The sequence below is a fragment of the Periophthalmus magnuspinnatus genome, chromosome 23 (genome assembly GCF_009829125.3).
Source record: "Periophthalmus magnuspinnatus isolate fPerMag1 chromosome 23, fPerMag1.2.pri, whole genome shotgun sequence".
NCBI lineage: Eukaryota > Metazoa > Chordata > Actinopteri > Gobiiformes > Gobiidae > Periophthalmus > Periophthalmus magnuspinnatus.
In genome coordinates, this window is record NC_047148.1 from 3,620,893 (window position 1) to 3,637,319 (window position 16,427).

A 16,427-nucleotide genomic window follows, 5' to 3' on the forward strand; every position below is an offset into this window, starting at 1 on the left:
ACAGAGAGAAGCTGATGTCATAAAACACATCATAATGAACACATGTTTGCACTTGTCACATAATTTGCCAAAACCTGCACAAGAACTTTGTTCTTTAATAAAAACAGCAATATCTGATTTACAACAGTTTGTAATAATAGGATGTTGAAATACAGACTGGCCCTGATCCCTCCTTGGTGTATTGCAAAATTGCTGAAGATGTCTGAAACCTTTTATCCATAGAGATGTTGTTTTGCCTGGAATGCCCCACAGTATGCCATAAAACAACAAACCAAGTATTGTGACAATGAAAAATGCAAATCACAAGTAAATTGAAGAAAGAAGAGTGTATGCCAAAGTGTGGAACAATCCAGGCAAAGAAAAAAACATTTTCATGAGACAAGCAGGTGACGAACACGCCACTAGGAAACTTGTATAGTAAAGATGCAAAATTATACATCTGTAGCTTACAAATACACACATTTTATTTCTTAGTATTTTGAGTATTTTTGTAACAATTTTGTTCCAGATTTTAGGCCATTCCTGCAGGAGTTGTTTTCCAGACTATACGTTGCTCCGGAGTATAAATTGCACTAGCAAAAAAATGCATAATAATGAAAGAAAAAAACAAACAAACATATAGTCGCACTGAACTATAAGTTACATTGTTTGGGGAAATTTATTTTTACAAAATCCGAGTATTTTATCTTTAAAGTCAAGTTATAATAATATCAATAAAATAGAATAGAATAACAGGTTGAATAGCAGTCCAACATGCTAATGCTTATATTTATTCAGCTACATGAAGCATCGACAACAAAGTGAATAAGTGTCTTGTATGTTAACGTAAGATATTAACAGTTAATGATATAACTACGCTAATGTAACACATTTATATTTATTCAGCTACATGAAGCATAGACAGTGAACTGAACACGTGTCTGTCTGTTATGTTAACGTAAGATATTAACAGATAATCAGATAATTAAAGCATAAAACAACAAGCTCACAAGTTTACTCTCAATCTCACTCCAAATCACTAAATCCATTGACTTCTTCATCCTCGGTGTTGCTTCTGAAAAACTTCGCCAGCTCCAGAGTTTCTGCGTAGCTGTCATCCTGGTACACATGTCTAGAGTGCCCTCGCATGGTTGTCAGTGTGACAATAACAAAGATGTGAAATGATATATTTTAATAATTTCACATATCAGTTGCATCTAAGTATAAGTCGCACTCCAAGCCACACTATAGAAAAAGTGCGATTTATAGTTCAGAAAATATGGTAACCGTTTATTATTATTCTGTCTACATCTCCAAAGCTCAAAATGCTCTGTTCCACCTTGTGGAAGCTGTAGTTTAAGTTAACCGCTACCTTTTACCTTTAGTTCAGTAGAGATTGGCAATTTCAGGGTTAAAATCATCCAAATGATTCTAATGAAGGTGTGTGGAGTTTAAAATATATTGGAGCACTTCCTGTATTACCACATGACATAACATTGTAGAACAGAGTCTTTTCTATTTGAGAGAAGAACTCAACCTAAATATGCAGTTTGTGTTTTAAACATATGTGAATGAAACAAAACACAACTCCAGGTATGTTTGTGATGAAGAAACAACTTTGTAACATAGATCAAAAAATAGCCTAATATGGTCCCTTTAATGTTGAAAATCACACTCTAGTTCCTAACCAAAGAGGTTTTTTATCATCATGGTATCAGAATCAGTATTGAGTGTCAAGTCTATTTCTTAGCATTGAAATTAGAGTTTGAAATTTTAGTACTGTGACCACACTATTTCTGCTGCAGCTTCAAATTTGTTCCCAAATTTGAGCCCATTTCTGCAGCTACCAGAAACCCAAAGCTTTGCCATAATGTGAGTCACACCCCGATGTCGTACTAATCTACAACAACACACCAGCCATTACTGTGACAAAGCAGTCTGGCTGTTGGACGGCCCCAGACACCGTGACTGACAGCCGGCTGGCCATGTGCACATAAATGGAAAAGCTCTAATATTTCAGAGCTCTTTAAAAGGCTGTGCAGTGGGTTTATTGGGACCAAATTGGTATGGACAGGCTGATGTATATGATGCAGACATATGCGGTACTCTTCAAGGCTCACTTCACCCATATTCATGCTCCATTGGGACCCAAGGAGGAGGTGGCAGCACTCAAACCTCATTTAAAAATATGAAGTAGGCTTTGAAGTGCCTCCTGGAGAGAGAAGCACCAGATGATAAACAGTAAGACTAAACTGATTAGAGTGGTTGTTCTTGAGAGAATTTAAAACAAGTCCTTCAAAGTAGATTTGGCATTAGATAAGCTTCTCTTCTTCCCTATTAAAGCAGTTTGAGAATACTTAACCAAAACTAGGGCAAGGTACTCACAAAATGTATCACAAAGGGTATGAAGTTAAGTAGTACTGACCCCAGATGATGATAAACAGAAAGACTACCCTGAGTCGAGTGGTTGTGCTTGAGGGAATTTAAAACAAGTTCTTGCTATTTGGCCTTCTCTACTTCTCTCTATAAGCAAACAGAGAATACTTAACCAAATACCAAAAACTAATACCACTAGGGGTACAAAGTTACAAGTACAGCTGATCCCAACATAATTTTTATATTGAAAACTATACTGAAGTAATATTTTTATTTCTGAAAACACATTTTAATTTATGACTGAACTCTTCATCACTCTTTTGTTATAATAATGAATACTGGTAAAGGTACAGTAAAAAGTATCGTTCAAGTGCTAGTATAAAAAAAACAAACAGGCAATGTCCAAAGAAGTCATGGAACGTATTGAAGTAAAAGTAGTACAGTACTGTCCTTAAGTATATATTTTAGGTTTCTGTACTTTACTTGAATGTAATTAGGTAAAAGTAAAACGTATCCACTTGAGAGCAGTACTTTCTACTCAATTACGTTTTTTAACAGGAGGGTTCTATTTTTAACATTGTCACAATTTGAGCAAACAAAAATATACACAGAAAAACAACTAGGAAAAAAGAACTGATCTATTCAGTTGTTTCTATGGAGCAGAATTCGGAGCTGTGTAACTTGTGTGTCACGTCCACTACCTGTATGAAGATGTTATTGCTTGTCTAAATAATCCAAAGAATGTCATTACACTTTTCTTTCTCCATGGAGCCAACAGGTGAACCCATCACACTTATTTGTTGGTCAGGTCTGTGGGGACTTTTATGCAAAACAATACTGGATTACTCAAACATGCATGAATCAAAATACATAATATCCTTTACTAATGTTATCTTAAAATCTCAAACTATTTCTTCCATTATTGCTGCTTAGATATTATTAATTGTAGTTTCTAATGAGGAGCTGGGCATATGGTCCCAATACTTTTTTTTATTGCTCATTGTTTCCATTTTTTACCTTCACTAATTAACAGCTCTCCTCTACGGCTGAGAAAACCCTAGTCTGGTTCAGCATCCAATTAGACCACAAGTAACTGCCTAGAGTTCTACTGCCAGCCTATGAACTCCAAAGTGCCCCCCAGGCTCTAAAATATCTCACTATAAAACTAAGAAGTAAATAGAAAGGCACAGTGAAAAGTCAAAAGGATTATTAACACTAGGGAAGTCGTTTCTTGGAAATATTGTGTTATAAAGGGGAAGTTATGCTAGCAAGTTTTGTTATGTTATTCCTCCCTATCTCATTCTTAGTAGTGTGAAGGGTCTTGCCTAGGGACCCACACTGGCTGCTGGCAATTGCTCATTGCGCCCTAGGGGAGGAATTCAAAGCTGGGTCCCCCTTGTGAAAGTGAGATGACTTACCAAGCTAACCAGTCCTCAAAGTTAGCAGAAAACTGATACTGGAGTTAATATGACTGAATATGAGATTCAGGACCATGCCTCAACCTCTTTCTGCTCCTCTTGGCGAATCACAGCACACCTCAACCACACCTCTAATAACCCAGAAGCTCTGTTTATACAAGCCTATGCCGGCAACACTGTCTGTCTCTACTCTCTTGAACCCTCCGTCCCACTTCGTGTCTCTCTCTCATCTTTCAGCCGAAAGCCTCACCATCTATGGAGAGGGGGGGTGGGGAGTCTCTACCCAGCCTCCACAACTATTCATATCATCAATAAATATCTTTAATGTATACCATTATTGACGTGTGGTCCTTCAATAGACTACTCATGCAGGTAGGGCCACATTGCATTATGTCTGTGCTAGTGTGTTAGTCATCATTGCTGTCTATTTTAACTTGGATACCTCAAACTAACAATTTTGGATGTTCTGTGTGCATCCAGATTACTGCTAAATTCAAGATTTTATTTATAACTTTAATTTTTCTTTTATAATTACATTTTTATCATGTGCCAAGGATAAAGAAAGGCCAGTGAATTAACAATTCTTTAGTTTTGGTTAAAGGTGTACTTGTAACTTTTCACCTACTGGCCTCTGTGAATGTGTTATTGCATGAAATGCTCCACAGTATAGCATCAAACTTACTTAATCAAAATTTGTACTGTGCACATGCCTGCCTCTCAACAGATCTGGCCTGTACCTTGATGATGTCGCCTGTCTGTCTCCATGTATCTCCCCAAAATGAGTAGGTGGCAAATCCACAACCAGAAAAATTACATAATGCACCTTTAAAGGGCCCATATTACTTTATTTTCTGATCTATGTTATAATGTTGTTTCATCATCAAACATGCCCAGAGTTGTATTTTGTTTAATTCACACATGCACAGATCCTGCAGATTTAGGCCAAGTTCTTCTCTTAAAACAGAAGACACTCTTTGTGATGTCATGTGATAATACAGGAAGTGTTGCGCTGTGTTTTTAATTTCTATACAATTTCACTAGAATAATATGGATAATTTCAGCCCTGGAATTGCTAATCTCTACTGAACAAAAGTTAAAAGATAACTGTTATCTTGAAAACTACTGCTTCATGAGATCAAAAGGTAGAACAGAGCATTTTGTGCTTTGGAGATGTATATATATATATATATATATATATATATATATATATATATATATATATATATATATATATATATATATATATATATATATATATATATATATATATAAAGGGTTACTCAAACATGTGTGAATAAAACAAAACACAACAGGTATGTTTTTGATGAGGTAACAGATAACATGCTTTAAAGCTCACAAGGGTAATGTGTAATGTATATGTAGCGACCATAAGTCTGTGTCACTTCGAGAGGAGTCCAGGTCCAGTACCTCGATCTGACGCGCTGTTATTTGGAAAAACTGAATGACTCAGGAAGTGTGTTTTATGGTGTTTTAATCAGCTGGTTCCACAGTATCTAAGCAGGTTACACATACAAAGATGGTAAGTTGTAGGCCTACAGAAAACTGGTATGGTAACAAGAATAAAATAAAGCGGTCAATGAAAAATACGGCTACCCGGTGTCTCCCCTCTCCACCTGTCAGACAGCAGGAAACCCGGTGCCTTTGTACCTCCCAGTACGTCACCCTTGCCCACGTGAACCCCGCCCCTTACGCATTGCCATGGCAACTACCACATCATATGGCTCCTACAGTATAATATAGGACCTTTAACATAAGTGTTTTTGGCTGGTTAATACATTATTACAATCCCATTAATCACAATTATAGGGCCAATGAAGAGATATATTGTATATTCAGTTGGGCAAAAAATAATTTGTAAATTTTTAAGCTATAACCAAACACAGGCATTAACCTCTCCCCTACAATTTCTCTTGCGATTAATCTGTGCCAAATATGTGAGAATCTACTTCAAAACTTCTTTATATAATATGCTGTGAAGTCCAGTAGAGGGAAAACCTGCCCATAGCTGTCTCTAGCGCAAATGCATAAAAATGACAGAACAAGACCAGCCAACTGCCCTAAATCTTGTTGACAAATTGCATTATGCTCTGCCCGTGCACCAGATGTCTCTGCAGCGCAGGACTGAATATACAGGTCCAATCTGATGAAGTTTGAGCTGCACTGACTTACCGTTGGCGACTGACTTGCTCTCCCCTCTGCCCGCCTCCTACAAGAGCACAACCAACATCAAAACATTAATAAGCTTTAACAAAAAGTAACACTGGGTTGGAATAATTGGCTTTATAAGTGGTCACAGAGGTGGGAGATAATGCAAATTTGATAATATTGCGATTGTTATTTCTGAGATGTACAAAACGAGCTAAATAGCTAATATTCAATTGTAGGGCTAATATTCAATTGTAGGGCTTAAAAATTGCCCAAATTACACAAAATTGCCTCTTATGAGCTTTAAGCCATGTTATAATGTTGTTACGTCCTCAAAAACAGACCTGGAGTTGTGTTTAGTTTCATTCACACATGTTTGAGTATTCCTGGTTCATTAGTATGTCTACATCTCCAAAGCTCTAAATGCTCTGTGTCACCTTGCAATGTCATGAAGTGGTAGTTTTCAAGGTAACGGCTACCTTTTACATTAAAAAAAAAAAAATATATATATATTTTAGAGATTGCAAATTCCAGGACTGAAATTCTCCAAATGATTTTAGTGACGGTGTATGGAGTTTAAAAACACAGCGGAGCACTTCTTGTATTACCACATGACAAGGAACAGAGTGTTTTCAGTGTGAGAGAAGATCTCAGCCTAAATATGCAGGGCTTGTGTGTTAAACAATGAAACAAAACACAATTCCAGGTTTGTTTGTGATGAGGAAAAATTATAACATAGATCAGGAAATATGGGTCAGAGTAATATGTCTCCTTCATAATGTTATTACCAAAAGCCCAAGTGTTTATCTTTATCTTTACTAATCCAAAAATGAACTGTGTGATTGCCTACTCTAGTAGTACTATAACATGACTTAATACATAATAAATACCAAAACATGGAACAACACTTAAAAAATGCACAAAAAAAGATACATGCAAGTCAATGTGTTTGAAAAGGAGAAGGAAGAAGTTAAACATTAAGATCCATTAACTCTTCTAAATTATTTTATAACTCCAAGTACTTACAGTAGTTTAACTCTAGCTGTAAGTAGTGTGTTCCTGTCATGTTTTGTGCAGTGCTGTTTGGAGCTGTGAGATAATAAGGTGATAATAATGTGATAATGGTTTAAACATTCAAACTAAAGTGGGACAGAGCAACCTGATTATTAGTCCTGCTTATAAACACACTGCTGTTCTTTCATTACACCTGTTTAAAAAGAACATTAAAACTCCAATAGTGAAGCGCTAAACAAAGCCAGTGACAGGCAAAAGCAGACATCTGCAACAAGCGTTTTCAGGCTCTAGTTCGACATTTTGTATTTTCAGAAACAAAACAGACTTAATTTGCGAAAATGTCTGTCTTTGTTGTGAAAAATAGCCAAAGGTTATTTCTATTCTACACAAGTAATTTTAGTCCAAGTAAAGTTAATAGAGCAAGAAGGTGTTTTTGATATGCTCAGTCAGTGGTCATGTTTTTCAATTCATTCTATCACTTGCACTTGTTTGTTTTGCAAATTGACTCTTCAAATACTGTGGGAAAATTTAAGTTACAGATATACCAAGTAACTTTCCTGGTGGAGAATCTACATGGAGCTGTTATTACTTTGCTTGTAATGTTCCACAGAATGACATTAAACTTATCTATATTCACAAAGACGTGCAGATAATGCCACCCAAGCCAAGTAACAAGTCTATGGAGAGGCAACACTTCTCACATTAAAAGTGTTTGTCTTTCAATGTATTTTTGAGCAATGTACCGATAATTCAATAAAATAGATGGTAAATGGTCACATTTTTATATAGCGCTGTTGACACTATGCATCAAGGAACCACTCACTCGCAGACACTGGAGGTGAGGTGGGTTAAGTGTCTTGCCTAAAGACACACCAGCAGGAATTGCACCGCCAACCTGTGGGTCAGTGGATTGGGTCAGTGGATTTGACCGCTCTACCAGTGATGTTTATGTTGAGAGTAGGATTTGAATGGCCAACCTTTGGATCAATGGACAAACACTCTGAGCTAGGAGCCAGGATTAACAGCACTGTCATGTATTCACAATCACATATTGTTGTGTATTTTGCAAGACTAAATTATTTATATTCAACTTGGCGCTATTATAAAAACAGTAGTCATTCTTTCGGTTAACTTCATTCACTTGCCCAAAATGAACAAATAAAATTAAATGAAGTCTATAGCAGCTACAAAAACCCTCAGATAATTCTAGTTTTGCAGATATTGAGCTTTAAGTTGGTGTGGATAAAATGTGTATATATTTTGTGTCCAATTAAAGCAGCTCTGGCAACAAAGCAAGCCAAAACACAAACATGGCAACCGAGCAAGGACAAAGCAATCACTACCCAGAATAACTTTACAAAATGAATCGCCTTTGCCCTATAAGTGGTGGGTGCTTTTATGTAAAGAGTAGTGCTGAATGATCTCGGAAAATATAAAAGGTAGGTTGTTACTTCAATCCCTTTTAATTTGAATATTTTGTTTATTATATATCCTATGTGTTTAATATAAGTTAGCATTAGCTTTGGGACACTGTGAGCTAGCAAGCATGCTGTTGTGTACAGAGCCTATTAAAGGGTTAGGGCAGGGGTGCCTAAACTTTTTCCAGGGCTATATCTTGAAAAATATGCGACACAGAGGGCCAGTGGTCAATACAGTGGATAACTGAGATGGGACCATTTAACATATTTTTGACTTCATACTTTAAATAAGACTTGAAATACAAACATTTGGTCTGTTTGACAATGCAACGTGATGTTATTTAGGTTATATTGGTAGGATTACTCAAATTTGCCATAAAAAGTACTGATTATGATCAATTGGGCCATTTCACGTGAAGGTTTGAGGGCAAATAAAAATTGGTCTGAGGGTCCTTGGGTCGTAGTTTGGACACCCCTGGGTTAGGGTATCATTCTTAATTTTTAACTTTTAACTACTAACTTAAATATTTGTTCAGTATGAATTAAGTATATGTATAGTATTTTCCTGCTTTATGAAACCTAATTAAAGGGTAGTTATTTTAAAATGTTAGTCAATTTAATTTTTATTTGATAATGTATCTTATATAAGAAAGATGACAAAACCAACCAACCATGGTTACATTCCGTTGTTCATTTTTAAGATGGTTTTGACTGTGTTAACCTAAAAATGTTCAAGAACTTCAATAGAAACTACACAATTTTCCCAGGTAGCAAAAGTATAAGGCCAGAGCACATTCAGCCTTGAAGCAACACAGCATTTTTACCTCTCTCTTCCAGATCTGATGTCTACTAGCTACAAGTTCTTTAAAAGACAAACACAGAAAAGATACAGAATGTTATTCTGTCTGCGGCTCTTTTAACATTTAATAGAAAGCAGATGGAAAGTGGTGTGAGAACACAAATACAGGGTCCAATACCACAAACCATTTAGAAGCATTAGCTGGACTCAGACCAATGTATGGAGAACTACTTTCATTTTCCCTCGAAGAAAGAATTACACTTAAACTAGTATATATAGAGTAGTGGAAGAAGTATTGAAAGTAGCAGTAATGTGGTAGTAGTAGTAGGAGTAGTAGTGGTAAAGGATATATAATGCTACCACTTCTAAAGCCTACACAGTAGCAAACAGTAGCATTTTATATCTCAGTGGGACTTTCCAGGTTAATACTGCTGCTACTACTACTGCTACTACTAGAAACATGTACATAGTGTCCCGGAAATCTCTACTACTACAATTACTACACCTACTACTACGACTAATACTAATAATACTACTTTTACTACTAATAATAACGCTACTACTACTACTACTACTACTACTACTACTACTACTACTACTACTACTACTACTACTACTACTACTTCAACCCCAAGTCCAAGGAAGTTGGGACGCTGTGTAAAACTTTAAAAAAAAAATACAGAATACAAATCCTTTAATCTATATTGAACTGAATAAACTACAAAGACATGATATTTAATGTTCAAACTGATAAACTTTATTGTTATTATGCAAATATTCATTCATTTTAATTTGATGTCTGCAACACATTCCAATAAAGCTGGGACAGGGGCATGTTTACCACTGTGTTACATCACCTTTCCTTTTAACAACAATCAAGCGTTTGGGAACTGAGGACAGTAATTGTTGAAGCTTTGCAGGAGGAATCCTTTCCCATTCTTGCTGTATTTTGCACTTCATAATACTCCACACATTTTCAATGGGAGACAGGTCTGGACTGCAGGCAGGCCAGTCTAGTACCCGCACTCTTTTACTACGAAACCACACGTGCAGAATGTGGCCTGGCATTGTCTTGCTGAAACAAGCAGGAATGTCCTTGAAAAAGACATTGCTTGGATGTCAGCATATGCTGTTCCAAAACCTGTATGTACATTTCACCATTAATGGTGCCTTCACAGATGTGCAAGTTCCCCATACCATGGGCACTAACACACCCCCAGACCATCACAGATGCTGACTTGAGAACTTTGTGCTGACAACAATCCAGATGGTCCTTTTCCTCTTTGGCCCACAGGACATGACATCCATGATTTCCAAAAACAATTTGAAATGTGGACTCGTCAAACCACAGCACACTCTCCCACTTTGCATCAGTCCATCTCAGGTGAGCTTGGGGTCAGAAATGCCGGCAGCTTTTCTGGGTGTTGTTGATATATGGCATGGTACAGTTTTAACTTGCACTTGGAGATGTAGTTATGAACTGTGTTGACTGACAATGGTTTCCTGAAGTGTTCCTGAGCCCATGTGGTAATATTCTTTACACATTCATGTGTGTTTTTAATACAGTACTGCCTGAGGGATCGAAGGTCATGGGCGTTCAATGTTGGTTTTCGGCCTTGCCGCTTATGTGCAGAGATTTCTTCAGATTCTCTGAATCTTTTGATGATATTATGGACCGTAGATGATGAAGTCCCTAAATTCCTTGTAACTATACATTGAGAAAAACGTTGTTCTCAGACTGTTGAACTTTTTGCTCATGCAGTTGTTCACAAAGTGGTGAACCTCGCCTCACCCTTGCTTGTGAATGACTTTTATACCCAATCATGACACTTACCTGTTTCCAATTAACCTGATCACCTGTGGAATGTTCCAAACAGGTGTATTTTAAGCATTCCTCAACTTTCCCATTCTATCGTTGCCCTTGTCCCAGCTTTATTGGAACGTGTTGCAGATAGAATATTTGCATAAAAAGAATAAAGTTTATCAGTTTGAACAAAATATCATGTCTTTGCAGTTTATTTGGTTCAATATAGGTTGAAAAGGATTCACAAATCATTGTATTCTGTTTTTTTTATACATTTTACACAGCATCCCAACTTCATTGGAATTAGGGTTGTACTACTACTACTACGACTAATGCTACTACTAGTACTAATGGTACTACTACTAGTACCTACACACATGGACAAAATTGTTGGTACCCATCAGTTAATAAAAGAAAAACTCACAATGGTCATAGAAATAACTTGAATCTGACAAAAGTAATATTAAATAAAAAATTCTATGAAATTTAACCAATGTCAAACATTGCTTTTCAACCATGCTTCAACAAAATTATAAAAAAATAAATAAACTCATGAAACAGGCCTTGGCAAAAATGATGGTACCCTTAACTTAATATTTTGTTGCACAACCTTTTGAGGCAATCACTGCAATCAAACGATTCCTGTAAGTGTCATTGAGACTTCTGCTCCTCTCAGCAGGTTTTTTTGGCTCACTCCTCATGAGCAAACTGCTCCAGTTGTCTCAGGTTTGAAGGTGCCTTTTCCAGATGACATGTTTCAGCTCCTTCCAAAGATGCTCAATAGGATTTACGTCAGGGCTCACTGAAGGCCACTTTAGAATAGTCCAATGTTTTCCTCTGAGCCATTCTTGGATGTTCTTTATGCTTCATTATTCTGCCTGTGAACATAGAGCTGATGTGCCTTGGCAAAAAGTTCCATTTTTGTCTCATCTGTCCATAGGACATTCTCCCAGAAGCTTTGTGGCTTGTCAATATGTAGTTTGGCAAATTCCAATCTGGCTTTTTTATAATTTACTTTCAACAATGGTGCCCTTCTTGGTCAAGTCCACTTGGCTCAAGCAACGACAGATGGTGCAATCTGACAATGATGTTCCTTGAGCTTGAAGTTCAGCTTTAATCTCTTTAGAAGTTTTTCTGGGCTCTTTTGTTACCATTCGTAATATCTGTCTCTTTTATTTGTCATCAACAATCCTCCTGCGGCCACGACCAGGGAGGTTGACTACAGTCCCATGGATCTTAAATTTCTGAATAATATGTGCAACTGTAGTCACAGGAACATCAAGCTGCTTGGAGCTGGTCTTATAGCCTTTACCTTTAACATGCTTGTCTGTAATTTTCTTTCTAATCTCCTGAGACAACTCTTTCCTTTGCTTCGTCTGGTCCATGTTGAGTGTGGTACACACCATGTTACTAAAAGCACAACGATGACCTGTAGCCCTATATATAGGCCCACTGACTGATCACAAGATTGTAGACACCTGTGATGCTAATTAGTGGACACGCCTTGGATTAACCCTTTGGTTATTATTTTCAGTCTTTTCTAGGGGTACCATCATTTTTGTCCAGGCCTGTCTCATGAGTTTATTTGTTAAGTAATTCTGTTGAAGCCTGGTTAAAAAGCAATGTCTGACTTTCATTGGTTAAATTTCATAGAATTTGTATTTCTTATTATTTTTGTCAGATTCAAGTTATTTTTGTGACCATTGTGAGTTTTTCTGTCATTAACCCACGGGTACCAACAATTTTGTCCTCATGTGTATTCATGCTACCACTTCTACTACAACAACTGCTACTACAAGGTGTTGCTTCTGGTATTACTGTAATTGCAACTACTACTACTATTACTACTAATGCTACTACTACTACTACTACTACTACTACTACTACTACTACTACTACTACTGCTACTACTACTACTACTACTACTACTATCTATTCATGGTACTACTACTACTACAATAGCTGCTACTAGAAGCTGTTGCTTCTGATGTTACTGTAATTGCAACGGCTACTACTATTACACCCACTACAAATTATTCATAACATGTATAGTCCCTTACAACTGCTGCTAGTTCTAAGTAGGTCCACTACTTTACAGTTACCAAAACTTTACCTTGCCTATCTATATGGGTCATTTGAGCAAAGGTTTGTTTTTATTCTCTACTTGTAAATAATAATACTGTACCTTGGCTGGAGAAGCTTTGTTTTCCCATAGACTCCTCTTATTGGTGACGTCAACTGGCTTCAGGTCCTGTTGGAATACGGCACAAATAAATTACCATGTTCCCAGTGTGTATAATTTGCTTATTTGAAAATGTATCATTATTGTAACATTGTAGATTCTGGGAAGGACAATGGCAGAGGTAGACAAAATGGCTGTAAGCAAAGAGTACCTTCAAGTGGAAAATAGTACACTCTATAAGCTCTGTTGCCAGGTAATGTATTTTCAGTGAAATTTAGGGACTTCATAATATTGTTATAATGAAAATAGACAATATTTCTGGCATATGATTTCTCCTATTTAAGGTCATGGAGAAAATGAAATAACCTATAGTTTGTGCAATGGATCTGCACAATATTGAATTTTAAAGGTCCTGGCTTCCGGTCACCAGAGATGGTCACGTGAAAATTCCGCAGTGACAAATTTATTCAAAACATCCCCTAAGCCAACTTAAAAAGCATGTTTTGTTGCACTAGTAATGTTTTAAAAGGGGAACAAAATGACATCCAAGAAAGGTCCAAGGAGGACTGCTCCAAGAAAAACACTGACAAAGAAGATGCTAACTCTGTTAGCCAAGATGAGGGCAGCGGTGAGGCTGGTGGCAAGGATAAACTGTCATTAATCCTGAAGGAAATTATAGATATACGAGGGGAGAATAAAAAACAATTTAGCCAACTTAAAGAAAGATATTGCACAGACAAATGAGAGATTGGAACAAAGGTTCGTAACTACTGATGATCGTGTGCAGGGGGCGGAGAACATCATCACCGAGTTAGTGAAGCAACAAGTGCAGCTTCAGTTAAAAGCATCTGACTTAGAGGGGCGCTCCCACAGGAAGAACATAAGAATTTGCGGTGTCCTGGAGGGAGCTGAGGTGTCTACAGCTGTATCAGTTATCCTATTTGTGGAGCAGTTACTGCATGAAAACCTGGATCTCCCAACCACTAAAGATTTGCTAATTGAGAGAGCGCACCGCGGCCATCAAAGGACAGCCAGCCCAGATCTATACCAATCCTATTCCAAAGTTATCGAACCAAAGACTACATGCTCAGAGCTGCCTGGCAAAAGAAAGGCCTCACATGGAAGGGAAGCAAAATCAACCTGGATCACGATTATGCGCCAGATGTGTTGGCAAGAAGAAAGGAATATAAATAGATAAGGAGGATCCTTAAAGCAAGCAGCATATGATTCCAAACACTGTATCCAGCTCGACTTAAAGTCTTCCTAAAGGACGAGACAAAGATATATGATTCAGTAGAGGAGGCTGCGTCAGATCCGGCAGATAGAGGTTTACCGGTAACGAGGCTGGAGCTCCCGGTTTTCTTTCTGGTGAAGCTACAGCGGTACACTTGGATGCCAGCGCCGGGATGACCCAAACAGGGATTTAAGGAAAAGCTACAGGTGTTTAGGCGGGAGGTAACTGAGAGCACTAGCAACTGATACACCTAAAATGGACAGGTACGGAGTGGATATATGTTGAGAAGAATTTAAGGACTTGGATGCAGGACGTGAACTAACTAATGTCATGGACAATAGTGAAATGATTGTTTTACAGGGCCCTCAATGCCAAACTGGCCAAAGAGGATTTCCCTCGGAGACAAGGTCCAATAGGGTCTGGACCTCTTCTTTTGAAGTGGGTATGAATGTTCTCAGTTTAACCGTTTTAACTATTTCAGTGTTTAGTTGTAGTTTTTTTTTTGTTCATGTTTGTTGTTACGTTAAAAGGGGTAGCTACACAATGGTCTTGATTGGAATTAAGTATTTTATTCCGCTAAGGAAATATGCATAGTGCTGTATTGAAATGCATTTCTATTAACGTGAATTAAATCCAATTAAGCAAACAAAAATTATTTCTAAACTAAAGAAAAGGCTTAAAAATAGCTTTTCTCCAGGAAACACATATGTCTGGGCTCATCATATAAACAGGCTCATAAAAGAGGAGTTGCCACATTAATATCGAGTGGGCTGACATATGAACATGGGTCCGAGACTATAGATGAGTGAGACCAATTCATTAAGATTACTGGTAGATTAGAGGGCATTGATGTAACCTTGATAAATGTGTACGCTCCACCAGGGAGTGATTGGCTCTTCTATAAAAGCATCTTTGAGTTGATGGCCATGTCCCATGGACTGGTGATTTGTGGTGACGATTTTAATACCAGGCTAGACCCAAATCTGGACTCATCAAGAAGTAGCACTCAGAGCAACCCACTAACCAAAAAAGTTAGATCCTCGATGGGGAATTAGGTGTTATAGATGTATGGAAAGATATGCACCCAACAACCAGGGATTATACACATTTTTCTAGCCCACACTCAGTATACTCGAGGATTAATGAGTACTTTGTTTTTAGCTCTGATAGACTTAAGATAAAGGATGCTCAAATATCAACGATGGATTTATCAGATCATAGCCCAATAGTCCTGTCGGTAGATTTTTAAAAAAGATACAAAGAGAACCTTGTGGAAATTCATATAAATTCCATGTGCAGTTGAGGTCTGAAATAAAGATGGTACAAAAACACATAGATGAGATTTATAATCTAGAAGTGCAAACAAAGCTGACATTTTTAAAACAGAAACACTATGAGGTTGTAGCAAGATCAGCAAAAATCCTGGATTATAAATTATGAAAACAACAAAGGGAAAATACAATATATAAAATAAAAAAAATCCTACTACTGGTCAGGTTGTAGACTTAAGGGAGAAAATTAAAGAATGTTTTGGGAAATTCTATCATCAGTTATATGCCCAACCACCAGCAGTTAATGAGTATATCAATAGGTTTTTGAATGGCCTTGAGCTGGTTAAAATTTGAGACTCACAAAATGAGATGTTAGTAAAGCCGATCACAATTAAATAAGTAAACTTTGTCATAAAAAAGTTAAAATCTGGTAAATCCGTAGGCTCTGACGGGTACACAGGGGAGTGGTATAAATGCCTGAAAGCGAGTCTGGCACCACTGTTGTTGCAAACATTTAACTGGGTGTTACAAACGGGTGAAATACCTCCCTCCTAGAGTGAAGTCATTATTTCACTGATCCCGAAAGAAAATAAAGACAAACAAGAATGTGGAAACTATAGACCCATAAGTATCCTCAATGTAGACTATAAATTATTTACTTCCATATTGTTGATTAGAAAAATTCTGCTAGAGATAATTAATCTAGATCAGACAGAATTTATACATCAAAGACAAACATTGGACAATATCAGGAGGTCACATATTA

General features: G+C 37.2%; 1 protein-coding gene across 6 annotated transcripts in view; it reads right to left on the reverse strand.

Moving 5' to 3' along the window:
- The window catches only part of cald1a (caldesmon 1a), a 167,164-nt gene that overhangs the window by 2,045 nt on the left and 148,692 nt on the right, over positions 1-16,427 (reverse strand). For 5 of the 6 annotated variants that reach the window (XM_055231765.1, XM_055231764.1, XM_055231762.1 and 2 more), the window contains 2 exons: positions 13,160-13,225; positions 5,964-6,000 (listed from right to left, as the gene is read on the reverse strand). In XM_055231765.1, coding sequence (XP_055087740.1) covers positions 5,964-6,000; positions 13,160-13,225 — 103 coding nt within the window. Of the gene's footprint in view, positions 1-5,963; positions 6,001-9,195; positions 9,234-13,159; positions 13,226-16,427 lie in introns of all 6 variants that reach the window. The other variant, XR_008649218.1, reaches the window with a different exon arrangement.